Source organism: Eurosta solidaginis, chromosome 1 (assembly GCF_040869045.1).
Source record: "Eurosta solidaginis isolate ZX-2024a chromosome 1, ASM4086904v1, whole genome shotgun sequence".
Lineage (NCBI taxonomy): Eukaryota > Metazoa > Arthropoda > Insecta > Diptera > Tephritidae > Eurosta > Eurosta solidaginis.
This window is the reverse complement of record NC_090319.1, coordinates 106,210,163-106,233,576: the sequence shown is the minus strand read 5'-3', so window position 1 is coordinate 106,233,576 and position 23,414 is coordinate 106,210,163. Positions and strand designations below refer to the sequence as shown.

At 36.6% G+C, this 23,414-nt stretch overlaps 1 protein-coding gene across 14 annotated transcripts in view; it reads right to left on the bottom strand.

Moving 5' to 3' along the window:
• The window catches only part of Glut4EF (Glucose transporter 4 enhancer factor), a 744,045-nt gene that overhangs the window by 107,418 nt on the left and 613,213 nt on the right, over window positions 1-23,414 (bottom strand). For 2 of the 14 annotated variants that reach the window (XR_010948556.1, XR_010948557.1), the window contains one exon: window positions 8,784-8,851. The exons of 10 other annotated variants lie outside the window; for them this stretch is intronic. Coding sequence is in view for 2 of the 4 variants with exons in the window: in XM_067759523.1 (XP_067615624.1) it covers window positions 8,813-8,851 (39 nt within the window). In the remaining 2 variants the exon portion in view is untranslated. Of the gene's footprint in view, window positions 1-6,012; window positions 8,852-23,414 lie in introns of those variants that run through there. 2 more of the 14 variants (XM_067759520.1, XM_067759523.1) reach the window with 1 other exon arrangement.

The following is a 23,414-nucleotide window of genomic DNA, read 5'->3' as shown; positions in this document are numbered from 1 at the left end:
GATCTGGTAGAAAAATGAGGTTTATCATATCTACAATATTTAAAGCGTTTACTCGTGAGGGTATGCTTATTTAACTTCCGGATGATAAAGTTTCACAATTCCTTCGGTAAGTACATTTATGTATGTATAGCACTTGACAGGCTTATAAGATTTCGTAAGTGTTCTTATTGTGATTTTGTCAGTATTCGGTATTTTTGTATAAAATAAAACATTTGTATTTGGAAATTTGGTTATCATTTAGAAATTAGGCTTGCTCATGCTTCTTGTAAGAGGGCAGCGAAATTTCCGGGGCCTTTGTTACCTTCCATGAGCCTTATCAGGCACGAGAGTTATAAATTAAACTATTTTCTGGAACAAAAATTCACCTAACTAGGTATACCTATGTGGCACATATGGATTAACACGATTTTGATCTTCTTGTATATATGTATGTATGTGCAATGTTTAATTTAATATCAACCAAAACAAAACATCAAAAACAAAACAAAAGTTCATCGAAAGTTGCAACGAGTGCATTGGCAGCAAGCGGCAGGAGACCACTCCTCGGGTGCAACGCTAATGCCACCACCTGCCCGCTAACGTTCACAAAACTATAAGGTAACTTCATACATATATACATACATACATACAGATGCGCAAACAAATACAACAACATTGACAGTGCAACAAGCTCGTGCTCGTGCTCATGTGCAGTAGCAATAACAATGATGGTTTCTATAGATACAAAGTTATTTGTGGCAAGTCAAGACAGTGTTGCAGCAGCAACAATAACAAAGTCAACAGATGCAACAGTCAACAACTCGATCATGCTAAGCAAAAATGTAAACAAAGCGTATCCACTACAAATTCATAGTAAGCAAAGTGTTCAGTGTTGAGAAAAAAATCGCTATCTGTCATTTATTTATTACAGTGACTCGCCGTTCTTCACAGTTGGGTCATGGCTTCTCAATTTTCCAATTCTCTCCAGTGAATTTTTCAGCTCCGGCTCACGCTCAATTCACACGGGAATGCTCTGGATCATTCAGAGACTTGAGAAGCAGATGTCGTGATATTTTCGCACACGTGAAATGTGATAGGCAGATGTCGCCGCTGTTTTTCATTTAACTCATACGGCGAAAGGCTAAGCAGCGACATTTATTTTTGAAAAAGTATGTTTATTAAAGGCAGCGTTGCCAAACTAAAGACAAGTAATTAACAAATTATCTGGCTCACAAATTGAACCAGACTTATATCTGGATTTATCTGGCTAAAATCGTTGTTGTTGCATTTACATGCAAAATTATAATAATAATAAAATTTCTGTCCTTTCTAAGAGATAAATGTCTGACGCATCATTTCTTTCGTTAATACAATTGGGCAATCCTAAATTAAGTTGGCCAACTGCAATCGCAAATTGTAACAGAGTTGCCATCGAAAATTCCACTTATCTTCTGAAATTGTGGAAATTAACTTTGTTGGATTACTATGTGAACGTGAAACGTGAAGTATGAAACAGTGATTTCAATTACTGCTACAAATCACTGTTGTTTGAAAATCCTAACGCACTTTTCACAGACAGTGGAAAATCGCACTTGTGTCCATCTTTAGTTTAAAGTGTTGCCGGTGTAAGCTTTGCTTTTAGAGCTAGTTGCTGCTTTGTGTTGTTCACGGAATACAACCAATAAAAAATAACGTTCCGATTTCGGCTATGCAAAGTCTTTCTGTCTCGGTTTAAGTTTCGCTCCATAGAAGAAAGCGTTAACACTAAGTATCTTTAGATATTATGAGTTAACAAGATGCCATCTCTAGTTAATTAAAGGTCAGAGTAAATGGAGACGGTTTTTGACAATTGGTGTGGCCTCGGATGACCTTCTTTTTCTTATAGCGATAATAACACATTCGAAAGGTTTTGGGAGTTTTATCGATGGTGATGGTGCTTGGTCAAGTATTGATCCGGTACGTCGCAGAAATAGCATCATTAAAAGCCCGTTTATATCGGTAACGATTTGAAACAGTTACGCATCTATGAAATTTAGTCGCCCCTTACGACAGGCGTGCTTAACGCAGGAATGTTCTAAGCCCCTTAAAACGTTGCATTGGTCTAACGAAACTCTCTAGATTATGCATGCACTGTCAAAAAGATGGAAAGCCTCCTTAAATCGCATAGCTTCAGGAGAAATCTATGTCTTCGTACAACATCTAAACTGGTTGAAATCAGAATATAGGATACGTTTTCGATTTTAGAAACTAAAACGTTTCGAAGTTGGTTTTGTTTCTTGGTATTGTTGAAAACATATACATACTATGTGTAGATATGTATATATGTAACTGCTTTGGAACAAGTAAGTTAAAAGTTTACGTGGGGAATAAAACAATAGCAGTAAACAGAAATTATATCGCGTCAGAGCTGACTTTATTGCTTAAAGTAGTTGCAGCATACAAAGACACGGTTTGGTTTGTTGCATTGTTTAGGCAGGTATTGGCTGATTGTTTGTTGGTAAGTTAGTTTGTATTGTTGTTGTTGCTGTTTATTGCATGACAACATTTAGCTTCTTGCCTATTTGTTTTTTTTTTTTAAAATCAAGTGGTGAAACGTTTTTGTACAGAAGCTCACTATGAGGAAGTTCGACTGTGTAGATACATATATAAATATTTTCGAAGGTCCCGATTTTTCGATATATTTATTACCATTTGTTGAGTCAAATATGTACTTTGCTGTGATTCTTGAAAACGTATTAAGCTGTCATACAGGTTGGATCCAAGTTGTTGATATATGTATATATATATATATATATATATATATATATATATATGTATGTACATAGGTAGTGCAAGCTCATAAGATGAGGTTATTCGTAGACTTGCATTTACTAGGGATTTCGTTATTAATTCGCGCTCAACCACCCACACTCAGAGAAAAACGCCATTCTAAAATCCAGCACCACCGGACTGAATTCAAGCTTTTCATGTTCTTACTTTTTTGTTCTTGAAAAACGAACGAGCTGTTCTCAAAACAACAACCTTGTTCTTGAACTGACAACAATGTTCTTGAAAAGAGAACGGCTGGTCATGAAATATGAACGAATGTTCTATTAATGAGAACGATGTTCTTAAATTAAGTTCAAGAAAAAAGAAATGGTATAATTCGTGTGCACTACAATGTTAAATACAACATTTGGCACAAGCTGTTAAGCAGTTGTAGTGGCCCAGCGGCTATGAAGTTGCGGTTGCGATCGTGTGGCGCGAGTTCGATAACCGTCAAACTGCGAAGTTTTTTAAAACAATTTTTTTATATTCTAATTTTTTAAGTCTTATTTTTCGTTCAGTTCCATTCACATATGCAGTGGTAATTCTCAAACTTGTTATGAAATGTTTTAAATATATATTCAGATTGCATCATCAAATAAGAAAAATTTCTCGATAAGAGAAATATATGAAAAAAGCATATTATGCGGTTTTCAAACCTTTTGGTTTTTAATAATAGTTTGAGCACAGAAGGTTCACACATCAATACCAATCTGGTCATAAAATACGGTATGCTTGGAAAAACCGTTCTTAAAACAAGCCCATCGGTCACGGGTTAAGAAAAACCGTACTTAAGAGACTTTTGTCAACGAATGATCTTAATTTTGAACTTGTTTCGTTCGTTTTAGAACAATTTTTTTTCTGAGTGCAGGCGATGCCGATCGTTGTGCGGCAAGACACTCCAGTTATCCAAGTTTGGCAAAAGCTGACGTCTACTTTCACCTACCGCTCCCAACTCAGAGGAGGTCTCTCCCACATCTTCCAAATATGGGTACGTACAGCGATACTCTGACCCGTTAGGAGAAAAATGATAAGACACTTATAGATCGTAATTGCTGTTGGTTAAGAGAGGACTTTACTTTTCACTTTCCTATTCATTCAAAAATAGGCCTTGTTGGCAAAAGTTATTCTCCGTTTGATTCGTTCTCAAGTAGACGAAAAATATATAACCGATTCAGGGTATTTTTTTTTGTTTGCCCTTCACAGACAATTTTGGGAGTATCATTTCTTAGTTATTGTCTAAAAAACGTATGTATGAATGCTTAGGCGCAACAAAATACTACTTAAGTGAGTATACGTCGATGACGATCAATTGATCGTTTCATGCTGACATTTAGTATTTTTTCTATTCAGGCAATCAAAAGAGAAACTGCCTAGTAATAGGGTATGTTTTCCTTAAGAAGGTCTACTAAACAGAATGCCACAACAAAGGAAAAATATGTAATATTCGCTGGCTGCTGATCATTTTATTTGGCTTGCCTGGTGCAAGCTTATGCTCGTTACGAAAGTGTCGAGGAAGCAAACCAAGAGAATTACAACAGAACGCCCAAACATATAAACACGATATGGAAAATGTGAAATAAAATTTAGAAGTAAGTAGAAACATTAAATACATCATCGCAAAGCAAAAAAGAAAAAAAATTGTAAATAAGAATATCCTAAAGATCTGGTTAAACGTTGTATGGATAGGTTATTAGCGCATAAGCGGTGTATCCCAAAATGTTTTATCGTCTTAATCATCGTCGCTTAAATCATCTATGCAATTTAGACGAAAAAAACGAGTGCTAGACTATGATTGCAAGAATACAGCCATTCAAGTTTAGTCATGCGTAACACCATTACTGCACTGATAGTCTGAACTAGTTCTAACAGTCTTACATATAACCTACTCAGGTATAAATCGCGGCACATAGTCTATAACATTAAAATTGCAGAATGCGACCTCTAAAGTAAATATGTACTTAGGAATTTACGTGCTCTCGATCCTAAAACTCAATTAGAGGATGGTGGGTAAATTTCATATGCCATGCCCATCCTCAGAGCGCCCATACGTTTTTTATTGGACCGTACGTCCATGCATATGCGGTGGTGTTGGCGCGTAATTTTCCAGCGAATACACAAGCCATTGTAGTCAATGCATCAGGCATACCGGCATCTGAGCGGAAGGAACGCCACAAATATAAAGAAAAATTTACTTTAGGGTATTTCAACATTGGCTTGAATATGCGATCGATTGAGTTCAAGAGTATTGTTGAAGATTTGTAGCTCAGCGGACATGTAGAAATCTCTCTGGCTTACTCTAGATTGACAGGCAATTTTTTTTGTAGCCAACTTGGTTTTCTTTCCTGATTTAGTTATGTATTGTTTTGATTTTTTAAATGCATTGAATATATGTATGCACGCACATATCCAATTTATTTATCTACCCCTATACGAGTAGGTACTTCGATATAAAGCTATACGTACATATTTATACATACATATGTAGCTTTGCAAAACGTTCCAGCGAATAATGCGCAATACGATAAATTCTCTGCAGATTTTGCTACATTTGTAGGTTTATTCATGCAGGCAGTCGTACGATCGTTCGTCTGATGGATCGAGCAAAATTAATGCTTGAGCCAAAATACATAAGTGCGTAATTTGTTTTTATTTTATTTTTTACTTTACATTCTTTCCTCGTTGGCACTGACCAAGACAATATAGAAGAAAGCGTGGAAGGAATAATTTTTAGTGAGGAGAATGACCTGTTGTAGTATGTACATATGTCTGTCGTTTTTAATTTTTTATACCGTACTCATATGTACATACATATGTCTGTTATGGCAAGAGGGTACATTTCAATGCAAATAAATATTGAAATCAGCAGTAGTATTTCGTGCACAATTTTGCTGTTTATTTGTCAGGGTTCCGCCCATAAATTCCGAAAACAAAAATTCAGAAACACATTTTTTCAGAAAACATTAATCAGATCCCTTTTTTCGGAAAGCCAAAATTCAGAAGTCAAAACTCAGAAACAAAAATTCAGAAATCAAATTTCAGAAGTCAAAATTCGGAAGTCAAATTTCAGAACTCGAAATTCAGAAGCCAAATTTCAGAAGTAAAATTTCAGAAGTTAAAATTCAGAAAGTAATTTTGTGCACAATTTAATGTTTTTGCTGTCTGATTACTTTCTGAATTTTGACTCCTGAAATTTTACTTCTGAATTTTTTTCAGTCTGGAACACAGCAACGTCGAAGGAAGGCGTTATATTCAATCGAACTATTGAATACGTATAATATCAGCAAATTGGGTGAAGTCCGTACAAATAATTCCATCGAAAGGTAGCACAAAGTCATTCGAAGTGCGTTTGGGACATAGTACAGGTTTACAAGTATGATATGTATGAGAAGGAAATAATTCCTTTCTCTTTCTAACACACTGCAGTTTGACACTTCGGTCAGTGTCAAATTAGCGTGGAACCCAGTGGAACCTGCGTGGAACATGAGTTTGACACTGAACGAAGTGTCAAAATTACCGGGGTTGCTGTGTAAAAGCGACGCAGGGAAACAACAAAAGGAGCTGAATATCAGATATTTGTTAATTAAAATTGTCCAAAACATATGGATTTTAAAGAGAGATGTAATTAAGTGCTCGTTTGAAAGTAAATAAGTATATTTCTTTGTAATTTTACAATAAAAAATTTACGCAGTTTCGTTAGCAGCTACTACACTTTTTTTGGACCTAAGAAGTACAACTGTGCCTAATAGCATCCACAAAAAAAAACGAACAAGAACAAGCATTTTATCAGGTGAGCGTGGCTGTGTATGTGCGTGCTGCTACATATCCTACTTGTAGACTTTTACAATCCAGCTGGAGGCGAGCCATTCGGAAACGCAAGAAAAAATAAAGACTTCGTTTTTAAACGGTTTTAGTTAGGTTGACTTGACAGGCAGGCTGTACGGCCACATGCATGGCCGTTGTGAACGAATTTTGTAAATGAAATTTAAGTAACTTCCCGATAAGCTACAAGCTTGAAACTTTGAATATAGTTCAGAACCCGATGACAATGCAATAATACGAAAAAAATCGCCGCTAGATGGGGCATGGTTCGATATATTAACAAAAAGCCTATTTGTGGCTCGATTTGGCTCATATTTGGAACACATAATACATACAAGAATAGAAAGCGACCTATGAAAAAATCGCCGCTAGGTGGCGCAATAATCGAGATATTTACAAAAATCGTATTTGTGGTCCGATTTAGTCCACATATGGAACAACCAGTCATACAGTCCGGTAGAAGTGACATCAAAATATTTTGGATTTGGAGGAGGGACAAGCATTCGTGGCGCAGAGTCGAGTAAAGTCTTTGGAAGGATTATGTATTGAGGACTTAGATTGTAACAAATTGTCAGGAAAGGGTCCTTGTAATAATGAGTCACTAAATGAACTAAATAGAATGAGAAATAATAGGCAATTAAATAAAGACTAAAAACTTGAAAATAAAATAATTAAAAAAACGTTTTAAGTTAAACGGTTTTATTGAAAACAATACTTACATGAAATAATAATAATACTAAAAACTAGAAAATAATTAGGTAGGTCCTAGGTACTGGTAACCACACTCCTCATCAATCTACGGCGTTCATCAGACAATTACATAAAAGCGTTGGACGCGTCAAATTTTTATTGATAGTCATAAGTAAGACCAACTGAACCTTAATCAGGTTATGCAACGCCTCACAATTTTAGAACGTCGGTGAGTTTTCGTTTACATTGCACATTCATAAGATAGGTCGTGTCAGCTGACAGTTTTTTCTACGTACGTTCGTGGGTAACTGCCGCTTATTATATAAGATTATTCGAAGGTAGCTTGAGCATTTCACATCAAATAATAAATGTGACATTCTAAAACGTCTAACATGCTCGAACACACCGTCTCACTGGAGTTCTGGCTTTAAAACTACATGGTTTGATTTTAATCATTTTAAATACAATTAACTAAAAATCGTAAATCAGTCTTCTTTGCTTATAGCCTCAACTCTCATTTTACAATCTAAAATTGTACCTCACTGAGTCATTCACACAAGCTCATACGCGCACACAGCATTCTTCGCTTTAATATTTTTTTTTTCAATACATTTTGAACGATATTAATCACCGGCCTCGACCCCAGAGCTTGTTACAGCTACTTGTTACTTGTAAATTTAGCTGTGCGCAAAGAAAGAGAAGCGATCGTAAAATTAAGTACGCAGAGGAAAATAAACAGTGCGTTATGGAAATTTCATGGAATACAAAGATCAAACAAAGGTGGATGCGTATGATCTGGATGCCGGTCGTAAATAAGTAAATAAGCATTTGTGTATGTATGTAGATATGTTTATATGTTTGTGTAGGGGCACAAAGGCCTGGTCACGACGGCTTCTGCGGCGTGAATGTCAATATTTTTTGTGTTCTTTCTTATTATGGTTCCAAACCGGGTGTCGTGCTATCTAAGCATGTAGAGTGGTTTATTTCTTCCATATGATATTTACTGCTTTATGCATTTGCTTTTTTTTTTGGGTTAAATTGTTTAATTACTGTTTTTGGTTTTAAACGACTAGTGCCGTTATACGTAGCTGTCATTGGTTTACTTTTTGTTTGTATATCTGAGACAAATTAAAAATGCGTACGGCTTTTTATGAAGAGAAGAGCCACCACCACAGTGAACGCCTTTTTTTGGTTTGTGCTTTCTTGTATTACTAATTTTGTCAACGAAGCGTGACACACGTAATGAAGCGGGTATTATGAATGGAAATCGGTTCATGAAAGGGAGGGGTATCGTGTATAAGTTCACATCTGGTTGAACTGCACAAAATCACATCTTTTCTTGATTTCGTTAAAAGTTCTGTAGAAATTCTTTGTTGGTAAGAGAGATGGCATTTAATTTATGTATTTAAGATGTAAGAGACACTGATCTCGTAGTGATAATTTGTAGTCATAAACAGTTAATTTAAACTTGGTCAACTTATACTCACGTGAACTATGCCACAACTTAGACATATATTTATTTAACCTCAATTACATGACGTTTCTTCCAACTTACCTGGAAAGAGATTAAAAAATATAAGAATATAAAAATGTATTAGTTATGATGTCTGAATAAAAGTAATATTTACGATGTTAAGATTAATATTACAGCTAAATATTTTTTTTTTCAAGGGAAAAAATGCGTTAAGTGTCTGATTAAAAAAAAATGGAATAAAAAATTTCCACCGAATAAGCAAATGACAATTGTTTCATTTCTAATGCACCCCTTGCGTAAGAAAGAGAAGACAAAAATGTATTTTCCCTTAAACTATGCATCCACATCATAGGAAAATGCCCAAAAAAATTTTCGTATATATTTAGTGGTTGAAAAATAGTAGTAGCCAAATAATTTTCACATTCGCTTCATATCTCTGTTCTCTATTAAGTGGCGTAACTTCCCTCCAAGACACAAAAACCAAATTCATGCATTAGAAGAAAATTTTTTTAAATTTGCAGATTCGAATTGAAAAATTTCTTTAAATAAAGGAGAATACATTTAAAACTGAAAAAAGAAGCACCTGTGCTTAGATATACATAACTGCCAAATCCATTAAAAAATTCATGTACAGTCCCTGTTATCCTTGGTATTTAACCGACTGTGCTCTTACAGGCTCATTGCTAACTTGCTGAAACACTCACCTAGATGCGCGTCGCGTAGTTCTGCTGCTGCTGAGTGTGAATTGCTCCATAAGAATATTTTGCTGCGTAGTCTGCTGCCACTTAGTGTGCCTTTAGTTTCAACGCTTATGCCGAACACATGCAGCCGAGCGCTTCCTGTGGTGTTGTTAGCACCCTTCGTTTTACAGTTAACGTTATTATTCAGGTTTGATCATTAACGTCATCTTCTCTTTTTAGTTAAAACCCAATACAATTTATAACTACAGTTAAAGTTAACAATTTTGGCGGCTGCCGTGGTCTGGCGTAGCGAGATCTGCCTACCATATCACAGGTCAAAGATACACGAAAAACTTATAAAGGAAAGTGGAACCACCCTCGATAGTGGTTTGGCAAACACTCCGAGAGTATTTCTGTCATCTGCCTTGCTTCCACCGTTCGGAGTCTGCATAATATTTGTCAGTGAATGGCCATAACGCAGACGCATTCGATTTAGTTTTCATTTGCACTATTGTCTCCATTTGAGGTGGTTGAGTTGAACTGTCTGATCCGTGAAGACTTCACATAGACTGAGTTAGTGCATAGTGTTGTGGTGGTTGGTTTTATTACTTCTTTTATTCAATTTACTTGCAGCAGCACCACGCCATGTTGAGTCATATCAAAACACTATAACAACAAATGCATAAATTTGACACAAATGCGGGACATTACAATCAGTCCGTCGCCCATCGTTTCCGTCCAAAAGTCAAGCGAATATGTACAAGCATTTGTCGCACACGTCTAGCTAATGTCTATACGTACGCAGGGCTATGGGGTTCTATCCGCCTGCCATCCTCTGTTACATTCATATGCATCTTTTCATAGATTTAAATATTAATTACAACTTCACTGCTATTTTTCTGCAAACGTAATGCGATGCGTTTCATTTGATATGAACTTCTTGCGACATCAATAGCTTGTTAACGTCGCCGATTTGACTATGAAATATACTTGCAATGAAACACTAGAATAGGGTGAAGTGGTACACCCAGCTTTGGAGAATGCATGAATGTTCTACGTGCGTTGGTGCATGTTTGCTTATCAGTGTGTCTTGTTGTGGCAATGACATGCGGCCTGTTGCAGCACTCAACTGACCGAGCCCCTTTTTCGTTTGCTCATGTCAAGGTACTGTTGACTAGGCTGTAAATAGCTACATATACAGCAACGATGCTAAATATCTACATATGTATGCACTGATATGAATACACATTTAAGTGGTCTTATTATTTATGTATTAGTATAGCTGTCAACATGTGTACCTTTACTGGCAAATATAGCGTATAAAGCCGCTTTAACCTCAACTGTCAGAACTGTAGTTTGAGAAGCCGGTTAGAGCATCTTACCGCCATTTCCTCTATTCCAACTTGTCCATATTCCACTTCTGAATGTTCCTACTTCTCTTTGCTGTGTTTCCGTGTACTTATACGTATACATTGAAGTACTCGCACGTAAGTATGTATGTATGTCTTTCCGTACTGCACGCTACATATACCCTTGTATGGCTTTGCTAAGTTCGTTCCACTCATATTTCTGTTTTGCTTTCTACCCTTTTCCGTTGCATGTTGTGTAAATTACTTTTGCTCATGTGTGTGTGTGTGTGTGTGCGTGTGACTCTGTTCAAGTCAGCCAAAGCTTCAATGCATACAAATTTGTTTTGAATTGCGTTTTGTTTTGGTAACCGCATTTCTTCTGGATTCTCTATTTTGTTATACTCCTTCTTGCAAAGCCACGCCACTTCTTTCCGCCTCCCCCTTCTCAGCATTTATCCTGCCGCATGCATCAACCACCACTGCATACGACATTTCTAGCTATTTTTTTTTCGCTTGCTAATTATTTCATTTGCACTCTTCACACTACAATTTCTTTATTTTATTTTTATTAATAGAGGCCATTTACTTGTGTAAGTGTTGCGTCGTATGTTGCAGCAGTTTGTTTCTACATGGTTTTTTTTTTTTTTTAATTTCCTGGTCTTGATTTTCCTGTTTTTAATGTTTTGTTTATATATATGCTTCTGTTCTTCTTTCTCTACACTACACAATTCCGTTCTACTATTTCAAATCTCCAAACATATTTTCTTTCGTTGTTTATTATGTATAGCTGATGGAGTGGATGCGCAACTTCTTTCTGCTGTCTTTTCTGTTTACTTCTACTATTTCTGTGTTTTGTTGATTTTGTTGCAAGCCGGTTACCCGGCCGGCATTCGTGCTGGTTGTTTTTGTCATTGTGTTGTGATTCTCCTGTTCATGTTTTCAGTTCGCTCACCTTGCAACTCCATTACTCCGCTAACGCTGCATTTGCCATTGTTTGGAATTGTTTTCAGCTGTTGACGGTGCTTGCGTTGTCGCTTATGCTGGTGCTGCATTTACCACGACCGCTGTTGATGTTGTTGCATTTTGTAAATTTTTTTTTTTGTACATTAATTGTTGTTGTTTCGTGACGTCATAATTAAAGGGCATTCACTTTGCGGCTTTGTTTTGTTGCCTGTTTGTTTTTGTTGGAACTGTAACTTCTGGTAAAAGTGCACTTTGGTTGAGTTTGGTGCATCGCATATTCAGTTTCTTTATTTGTCATAGGAATAAATGCTGAAATGATGTTCTTGGATGGACTTCTTGCTATACTTCTTGGCCGTTTAGCGCTCAAGTGTTTAGTTTTGTGCGAGGAACACACATAAGGTTACGTTCGTTTTTAATAGTGATTTTCTGTTCCCTTTTTCAAATTATATCTTTGAGCATACAAATGTAAGTGCATATATATGTGCATATGTACATACGCTCATACATCTACACACATTGTAGATATAAATTCTTTTTTTTTTTGCAGTAGGTTTTTTCGTAGCAAGCATGTTTGTAGCCTTTCCTGAAGAAGTCCGTTAAATGCTTGCTTCATACCATATGTATGTATGTATTTAAGCATACCACATATTTAGTCAGGTGCATGCATACATATATGTATATAGATATAGTTATGTGCATAGATGCTCCGCAAAGTTTATTAAAACTACATAAATAGTTGCCACAAGACTTTTCGTTAAAACAAATGGCAAAAAATTGAGTTGAATCGTGGCTCGAGTCATGAAAGTTCCAGACTCATTGATTTTGTTTGTTTTCCCATTTTACTAGAAATGCAACTTAATGTTCACAAAAAAAATCTGAGCCCGTATTACGGGTTACGATCAGTGACTGAAACCCATTTTCCCTCAAGCGATAACTATGCAACTGTGAAACAATTTCTAAAAATTATAATAGGTTATGGGTTTAACGAATACTCTTTGACGCTAGCTCGCATATGCCATTAATCTTATCCACCATTTCAGAGTTATTGTGATTTAAAAAATGAGATTCGTTCACGGATCGTAACACGTAATACGGGCCCTGTAAACGTACATTTGTATGTACACTTGAGGTCAACAAAACCGAGGAAATTTGTTACCCTGTTAAGGCGTTTCCACAGGCACGGCAGCTGCGTAACGAAACTTTTTAGTTATTGTGGTTAACATCGAAAATTCCTTAACACATTGTGTGTTATCTTAAGGCGAGAAAGTTAGGAAGTACCTAGCAGTTTTCGTAAAATCAACCATATTTCATATAAGGGGCTTTTTACTTTTTTTCTTAACATATCACCAAATGAGCTGAGGTATTACCAATTTCAATCACAAGAACTAAAAACGTTCTTTGCGGAGCTGTAGTGACCGTAGAAATATTGCAAGATAGAAACAATTTTCGTCGGCTTTTTTTTTTGACCGTAAGTGTATGTATGTTCGAAATAGTAAAAGACTTCGTTTATTTGGGAACCAGCATCAACACTAGCAACAGCATCAGCACTGAAATACAGCGAAGAATCAATCTTGCCAATAAATGCTACTTTGGACTAGGTAGGCAATTGAAAAGTAAAGTCCTCTCTCGGCGGACGAAAATCATACTCTACAAGTCACTTATCGTACCCGTCCTGCTATATGGGGCAGAAACATGGACCACGACAACAGCAAATGAAGCGGCTTTGGGAGTGTTCGAGAGAAAAGTTCTTCGAAAGATTTATGGACCGCGTTGGCGATGGCGAGTACCGAGGAAGATTTAATGATGAGCTGTTCGAGCTGTATGCAGACATCAACATAGTTCAGCGAATTAAAACGCAGCGGCTGCGCTGGCTAGGCCATGTTATGCGAATGAAAGATGACGCTCCGGTCAAGAAAGTGTTTCTATCGGAACCCGCCTATGGAAGCAGAGGTAGAGGGCAGCTCCCACTCCGTTAGAAGGACCAGGTGGAAAACGATTTATACTACCTTGGTGTGACCAATTGGCGCCGGTTGGCGGAGCGAAGGAGCGACTCGCGTGCCTTGTTGGACGGCCATAACCGTTTAGACGGTTAAGCGCCAATTAAGTAAGTAAGTAAGTAACTGTATGTATGATTGTGTAGGTGAATGTACCAACAACAAAATGGATGTTTATTACTTTCCAAAACTTTTTGTTCGTTTCTTCTGTAACTTTCTACGAACTCGCGAAGTTTTAGCTTCATTGCTGTTCACAACCCCACAAACTTATTAGAATTACCAAAAGAAATCGTAAGACTTACACATAATACTGGCAATGCAGCGACTATACTGAATGTCAAGAAGATCGGGAGCCTTACTAGTATTTTGGGAAACTCACAAGGAGCCAAGCCTCGAATTCGCGTGTCTCAAAATTAACGCTTGTTGCTGGCTAGGTCATGTAATGTGAATATACGAAAAGAAAGTATTTCAGTCGACATCGAATTTTGGAAGCAGAATAATTGGGAGATCTCCACTGAGTTGGGAGAGGCAGATGGATGTAGAATTGACCACCATTGGTGCTTTCCATTAGCGTCAGTTATCGCAAAACAGGGATAGCGGATGTGCCTTGTTACGAAAGGGCCAAAATTGCAATTGCATATCATAAGCTCTACTTAATACTAAAGTTATTAATAATTATTTAATGATGTTTTTTATTTGAAAATTAGAGTTTATTAAAAGGCTCAAGTTCGACTCATAATCCCGCCATTCAAAATTTCAACAAGAATAATCCCGATAATTTTCAGAAACCCAGGCCAAAATGCAGACATAACAAAGCTCCGGTAAGACAATGTCCAGGCAGCTGAATGGAATATCGGTCTATCTAGGCCAGTGGTGTACACGAGAGCGCAGCGACAGAAATTCAATAAAGCAAGCAGTCAATCGCATTTAGCTTATATTTCAAGCCGTAAACATTTCATGCATAAATTCTATGCTCAAACATTCTCCACGTTGCAAGTTGCGTTGCATTCGAATATTCAATAAATTTCCACATGAGATAGGACAGTTGTGCAATAAATTCTGAGATAAAGCTTTCCTCAATCAAATTCCGAGATGGGACAGAACGTTTTTGAAAAATATTCTGGATAATTAATTTTTTAACTGTTAACAGATTTTTTATAAGATGAGATACAAGTTTGAGTAGTGACTGCAATGAAGTTCACCTATCAGTAAACTCTGAGGGTTGTTGAAACGACTATTGAATTAAAATTTCAATTCCATCTCCCGATATGCATACATATTATTTGGGTGAATAAAAATGGGCAAAAATAGGATAAGGATATTTATTTAATTGGACAGTTAGCTGAACTCGCCGTTCATTAAACAAAATTTCTGTGACTTATTTTGTTTTGCTGATTTTCCGACAGGGTGGATAAATGATGTATATTGGAACGATTTTTCGTCATCCCTTGTCAAATTTGGTTTCGAGACAAACCCGTTTCGGCGTTGTACCATCATCAGTGTCGATTTTCGTTCAGAACGAATATCGTTCCAATATACAAAATTTCTGTGACTTAATTGACGGAAACATGTTTGCAACGTATCAACAAAAATAGTGTTCTCTGAAGGCGCCCAATGACTACCTGGAAATCAGTTAACTCCTTTCATTTATTTCCGTGTAATTTTTTTCTATTATTCCAAACGTTAACATGTTTGAAAAAACAACATAAAATAGTCCCATGTAGGGCTATCACGATTTATCAATTACCCTTTTGTGATCTGCAGTTTTCTTGATCGTATACACTAAAGCGTCGAACTTTGTAAGAGTAAAAGAAAGTGTTGCAAAGTAATGTTGACGCAGATACACAATGACAGCTGTTGGTTGGCCGGATTACTTGTTGTGTCGGCTGAAAGCATTCTGCCTGCTTTTGGGTTAACAATTTGCACACAGTAGCGTACTCTCGCTGACATTTACGAATGTTAATATCTCTGACAAAAGACAGAGAGATGCCAAGTTGGTGATTGTGTACGAGTAAAGGTGCAACAGCAGAATTTTAAACATTACACTTAGATGCATATGAACGAACATACCCACTTATATAGTGGAATTTCTAATTGAATTGCATCCGGAAGTGCAAGCAAGCGACGCAACAAAACCAATTGCAGCTGGGTGTGCTTAAACAATGACTGGTGGTGTTTAGAGATACTGATGTTACCAACAGAAACTAAACTAGAAAAAAGCAGAGTCACAAAGCATCTTTGAATTGCGAACACCATCGGCAATGTCTATATAGATTTCATTTAAATTGTTCATTCCAATAAATTTTGATGCATTATCGTGTTACGAACATTTTTACAACGACATTGTCATTTGTTTGTTCTTTTTATCCTGCTTTTTATTATTCCTAATTTTCGCCAATTACGCTACAAAAGGATTTAAAAGATTCAAGACTTGCACAGTGTCTATGAATTTTGTGCACTTACTTAGATTTTCGAATTTCATTACAGCTATGCACAAAATATCAGCAAGGCTTTAATGGCGTCCTTAGAGTTTATTATATGATTATAATCAACCATAACCATATTGATTTCCAGTGGGTTATTGGTGCAGAAACTCATATTTCGGAAAGAAGACTAATGTGTTTTAAGTGGGACTTGTTCTCCTTCCGTTTCGAAGACGCCCTAACTCGTTTTACCTTTGAAATACAATCTACTTTAAAACTTTTTTCAAAACGCCCTATTTCAGAATTTCTTACCAACTTGATGCGAGCTTACTCACGTTTATGCTCATATTATACATATATTTTTCAAGACACGACCGAGTTTTTTCAACTTGCTAAGAAAAGCTTTGCTTTGAAAAATATGAGTATTTCAGTATCTAAACATGAACCTAACGTTGAAAAACAGCAAAAGAAAGGAAAAAGTGGAGAGAGGTATCTGTCATAACACCACTAACAAATGGAGGTGAACCAGAACTCAAAATTTAGCACCCGAAAAGCTAGCTGATGAAGAGGTAAAACTCAGAAACATGTTCTAGTAACGAACGCCATGTACAAGTTTTGTAATTTTTCTCTATTATCAATAAAAAATAGATAGATAGAATAGATTTTGTTTTCCATGCCTTCTGGTAAAATATTTCAGCATACTAAACTAAAATAATTTAGTCCTCTGCCGTCCACTTTAATAGATTTATTTCCAACTTTTATAAAAAAATATTTTTTATTTGAAGACCTTTTCAGTTTTGGTTGCATATGAAAATTTACCTTCACATACATGCATTTCAACATATGTATGCATGTACATATACATATATGTAGATATAATTAAATAGGTATGTTGGAAGGTACGTGCCCACGATTAATTTAAATCCTCAGTGGCATTTCACATACCACCGCTGACATGCTGCAACATTGGCGCGCCGGCTAAATACCGGATCGCCGGCAATTACGCTACATTGAATATTACTTACAAACAAACCGGGATGCCTGGCGCCAACTCAATATGTCTTTTTAAAATTTTACTACATATTTTTTCCTTTTAATACTCGTACATATAAAGAAATGTTAAATACTTTAACTTGCCCTTTGTATGTACTAACTTCTACAGGATTGAAGGCATGAACGCTCACTTCTGCGTGTAATGGTATTTAAAGAATAGAAGTTTTGAAAGAAAGATTATAAGTTATCACCAGAAATTAGATATATTCTTTATAAATATATGTAAGTAATAAATGAATTTAAGACAGTTTTAAGAGGCAATTTTCATCGATATAACCACATACCGTGATATACGTCGGTTCCTGCAACATAAGGATATTGAAGTTAAATACATATGTACATATTATGAATTCAATTATGAGTTTTTACAATGCGGGAAATATCCCCTCATCAGATGCAAATGTACTTAAGTTTGCTAGAATTTCTCTGATAATCCTTGGAGCCAATTCATGTTCTGTGAAGTGATAAAAGAAAAACGACCCATTTGAAAAAAAAGGAACACAGGATGTATATATGCTAAATGCATCAAAATATATGTAAGACTCGTATCTTTTGAATTGAAAAAATATTTGTTATGTTGTTTGGGCCAATTTATAAATGATTGGTTTGCTAAAATGAGCATTTGTGGCCATAAATTGAAACAGGGTATATTTGTGGTTCCCGACGCTTTTCGACGTTTACCTTACGTTTTCTTCTTTGGGGATCTATTTAATGTTAAGTATATAAAATTAAATACATTAAACATTATACATTAGCTTATCTAACAATAAACATGAAACTAACACATCATTTAACACTTATTTTGCTACTTACATTAATAGTGAAAAAATATTTATTCATACAAAAAGTATGCGTGCAGTATTAGTGAGATGGTATGAACAATTCATTGGTACCCGAGTGAAAAAGGTTTTACGCATATACGAAATATGCATGTTGTATAAATGATCATATGTTTGTAAAAATACACTTTTCTGAATTTTGTCTGAACGTATATAATTAAGGACTCTTTGATTTTTCTTTATTGTCTTGAAAAATTTATTCGTATTTACGAAATGTATGTACAAATTCTCTCCAAATGATGAAAGACTTGGAGCAATAAGCTTCGTTATTTGTTATTGGAATTATATATGTAGAATTAATTCCTATTCATCGATGTAGGGACAGTGCTTTGGTATGTAAGAAACATGCGTAAGGATGCATACGTGTTTTTTATGACTTTGGAAGCATTCGGCGTTAACGCAACCATATGCTTTCGGAAGTAGTACAAAGGGCGTATTAGATTATGCTCTCTGGGAAACTACACATGTTAAAAAGAAGTAAGCGAGCATTTATACTGACATGCATATAGCTCAAATTCATTCCTCAAATATCGATGTTTCATGCATACATTTACAGCTGGGGAATTTTCATACATTTGAACAAACTTTTGTAGGAGTGTTTTTTTCATTTTTACACTTTACGGAACGTTAATTGGCCCCCTTTTCGCACCTTTCAGGACTTGAATCATGTCCGTCCAAAGCACAAAGTTCTTGTATACCATTAAGAAAACGCGACCCCTTCTCACTAGTATTTTTTTTTTTTCAATCTCAAAAGTAAACAATTGCCTCATAATTTACCATTAGATGAACGGACGGACATCTTTATTATCCGCACATTGCCATAAAGCAGACTACTATATGAGCCACAGTGCACATTAATCTCGGAAACGACTTTTCTTTAATGTGTCATTGCAGGTAACGCTTTTTGAGTGTGGGGGTTTTTTTGCAGCACAGGCGCAACAAAGATATTCTCGTATGTTAGCTAGAGCGCAACTGCAACTGCTGAAATGGAAGTGCTAAGAGGAAGTAACAAGGCACGCGCAAAATCAAACTTAGTGATTGCGAATGGACGTTTCATGGAGTCGGTAGCTAACTGAAGTGTTATGACATCAATCAATTTCTGTCTACTCTCCTTGATTTGGATGTGGCACATGCGCGGTGGCGAGCAGCCAATCTTATATTGTGCGTTTAATGATAGGCTCATATTAGTGTGGATATGGAAACAACCTCTAGTCAAATCAACTAGTTGTTAACTACCACTAGACTAGTATGAATCCCAACATCAACTAGTCAGCCAATGCTCTTTTTTCTATTCAATCACTTGATGTGTTTGTAATAATGAGATTTCCTACTAGATGTTAATTTTTTACGTCTTCTAATTAGTTCGGTAATTTGCTGCTAAAAATTTTTTTCTAATTAAACTTTAAAGTTGGATATTTTGTAAAAAAATTCAGGAAATGCACAATTTTTTAATGAAATTAAGGAAAATCGTTTTATTAGTCTCAGGCACACTTTCTTTGAAATCAGAAAACTCAACTAGCTTTGATAGTTAATTTGCATCCTGGGGCAAACTACATGCAAAAAGCATATACTTCAAAACATAAAATTCCATATACGAGGGTGCAGCTAATTTAGGGTCATAAAAGAAATGTGCTAGAATTGAATTGCAAGTAGTGTGGCACCCTATTTCAATTTAGCCGCTTCTGTGGCTTCCGTCAAGCCTTGGGGCATGCAGGCGAACTAAGGCGTTTTTACAATAGCAATAATACGCAGGACTGGGTGAAATACACTTAAAACAAAAAAGGCGAGAAATTTGTTGACTATGAATAAAAGAGGTGCAATTTTCATAATATTTTAAGATAGGAAGGACAATCATATTTTTTTTTGGCTGCGTACTCGGGTCATAGACAAAACCCTTTAAATCTTGGAATGGTGCTGCTTATAGTGCCAAGAACACTTCTGTTCGAGATTTTTTAATGGCGTTTATGCTAATGCACTAGAGTGTCACTTTTTTTATGAGATGTGTTGTAATTTCATAGAAATCTATTATGCAAATCGTATATGTCCTTAGACAGAAATACATATATTGTAAAAGTAATCTAAAATAAAAGCGGGGCATTATTTTAACTACGATTAAAAAACCTATGGTCTTATAGTGATGAACCATTTTTGCATTTGTTTTAAAAGATTTAATTAAATATCTGTGTGTGACACTTTCATTACACAAAATTCAAATAGGACTAGTACGAATCTAACTACTAAGCGAGCATGACCGTCGTTCGTTTGTGCGAATTGATGTATTATAGCTGCGACACATAAGCAGTTTTTCATATAGATGAGTTTAACACAAGCTTATGCATTATGAGTAGATTGCACGTATTTTTATGGAGAACGGTAGAATGAGCGACACTGGCGCCAACTGATATTGAAAAGTAAAATATATTTTGTTCCAAGCAAATCATAAGAAGAAGAATTTGACATTTGCTTTGGCTAAGGGTGTTGGCACATTTTTTCCCATTGGTTGGTAAATTTTCTAACACTTTTCGCAATTAGAAACTGCAATATAACAACCGAATACGACACCAAATATGTTAGCAAGTATTTTGGTTGTATAGGGAGAATGTTCACAACAGTGCATCGCGAAATTTTGTATGTGAATGGGCAGGACGTAATAAACTTCAATTGCCAAGTCTGAAGTTCCTGCATATTTACAAACGCAACATCTTGGTTGATTGTGGCGATGTTATTGGAATGCATAAACTTGTGTTAAACGCATCTATATGAAAAATGTCGTTGTGCCGGGGTCTTTACTAGCTGTGTTTTGTTTTACATCTATATGCACTTAAACTTTATATGGAGTGCTAAGTGTGTAAACTTATCTACACTTACAAAATTGTTGCGCAGAACGTTAGCACTGGTAAATTTTAGTATGAATTATACTCAGTTGCAACTGAAATGTGCCTCTCCAATTTATCTCTACATTTGCATCCACTTCTATAACCGAAAAGGGTGTGTATCCACTATGCATCGCAACCGATTCAGCTATAGGTTAAGCACTATGACCAACAGAGGTGCGTGTCTCCTAAACATATGCTAAATGAAGATAAGCGTTTTTTACGCCCAAATGTATTATCTGTGTAGATTTGAACGGTGACCATGCTCACTTCGTAGTATGTTTGGTTATAATCTTACTTTAATATTCTAACAGCCAACTCGTGTAGTCATGTTGCGCTGATAACTGCCCTAACATTATATTCATCGAAATATTTCCCTACGGTCGTGGGTAGGTGGATGATATGAGCCCTTAGTTGTCCAATGAGCTATTGTGAAGCCCTTTAATGGCAATAAATTTGTGTAAATATAACAAAGTCGAAACTTCTCATGCTACAAACAGACAGAGTTGTTGACAAAGAGTAGAATATTTGGAATTTACATTTTAGATAGCCAACTCGGATTTTCAAGCCGGCAAGCTTTTTATGCCTGCTCCAGCTGAAGCTGGGTATTTACACAGAAGATGCTCAAACTATTCCCATTTGCAATGAGAGTTTCAGCATTGCTCTCAAACCTGAGATTACGGATACTAAAACCGGCTTTAAAATTCATGTATGTATAGATGTGCATAGTTGGATAGGTTAGGTTAGGTTGAACTGGCCGGTCCATGAGGACCTCACATAGACTGAATGAGTCCGTAGTGTTACCAGAAGTTTGTTTTAACGACCCAATTGAAAAACCCTATAAAAAACCAGAACCATGAGGACCTCACATAGACTGAATGAGTCCGTAGTGTTACCAGAAGTTTTTTTTTAACGACCAAACTGAAAAACTCTATAAAAAACCAGAACCTATGTTATAAAATAACTCCGTCCTCTTGGTCAGTTAGTCTAACGTTGTAAGACCTACACATAATCTTCGACACTTTACAGCCCCGCGCTTGAACCCACGCTTTTCCCGCTTGGGCGATCATGTGCACCTCTCGCCTTCGGTTAATCTCACCCAGTCTAATTGGGACGTTTACGGAGAAGGCTTCAAGGGATTCGCCCTTTTTAGCTAGTTCATCCGCTTTTTCATTCCCATCTATTCCCATATGCCCTGGGACCCAATATAGATGTATGCTTCTTCCTATCCCGATTCTCTCCAGAGACTGCTTACACTCTAACACGCATTTAGATGCTGCGCTATGCGAGATTATTACCTTAATTGCTGCTTGACTGTCAATATAAAAGTTAACATGGTTGCAGCTAAAGCTATTCTCTTCCAAGGTTTCTACTGCTTTGGTTCCGGCTAATATTTCCGCTTGGAAAACGCTGCAGTAATCCGGCAGCCTGTAGATCTGTTTATTTCCGGATCAGCGCAGTTTACCGCAGACCCTACTCCTTCCACTACTTTGGAACCATCCGTGCGCACAAGTATCTCCTCGTCCGCCATTTAAGCACCCTTACGCCAACCGTCCACCTCTATTGTGGCCTTAAGATCTTCCTCGAAGCGCAGATAGGGAATCAGGTAGTCTGTTAGTCTTGCGATTGACTATGGCCGTAAGGTCGCCGCTCAAGTTGCTCGGAGCCACCGAGCCTGTTTGCAGTTGTTAACGCTATTTTCTTTGCTACCAGGTCTAAAGGTGGAATGTGCAGAATGGCATACAGTGCAGCCGTCGGGGTTGTTTTCAGTGCTCCCGCAATGCTAAGCATCGATAGTCTGCATATCCCCTCTAATTCTTTGAGGTAGGTTGTTTTTTGTGTGGCTTTCCACCAAACAAGAACTCCATAGTATATAATAGGTCTTACGACGCTGTAAAAACCCAATGAGAAATAGAGGGCGATATGCCCCACGTACACCCCAGCATTCTTTTACATGCATAAAGTGGCGTTGCGTCCTTCTTCACCCTTTCCTCCACGTTCAGCTTCCATAACAGCTTACTGTCTAGGATGATTTCTAGATATTTTAAGCATGGTTTCTCCTGTAGGGTCACCCCTCCTAACTTTGGCCCGGTTGGATAAAGTGCACCAAATTTTCTATTCCATTGCCACCAAATTTTTAGTGGTGCTCAACTATGTTTGACACATGCCTATGCCGAGATAAAATAAAACATGTAGGCACGCCACTAAATTTGTTGTGGTAAGTGGAATTGAAAATCTAATGCTCTGTGCCAAAAATTTAGTAGTGAAAAAATTTTGAGGAAGTAGAGTTGAAAATTCGACGTACTGTTATTTTATTGAGAAAATGTCATTGATTTGTCAAAACTTTGAACGATATAAGTAAGTCACCTTGTTTTAGATAAAAGAACTCAATGCACGTACACACTTTCTTCACATTGCATTTACTGTTATTAGTACGACCCGAATGAAAATATTGCTTAATATGCGTCTG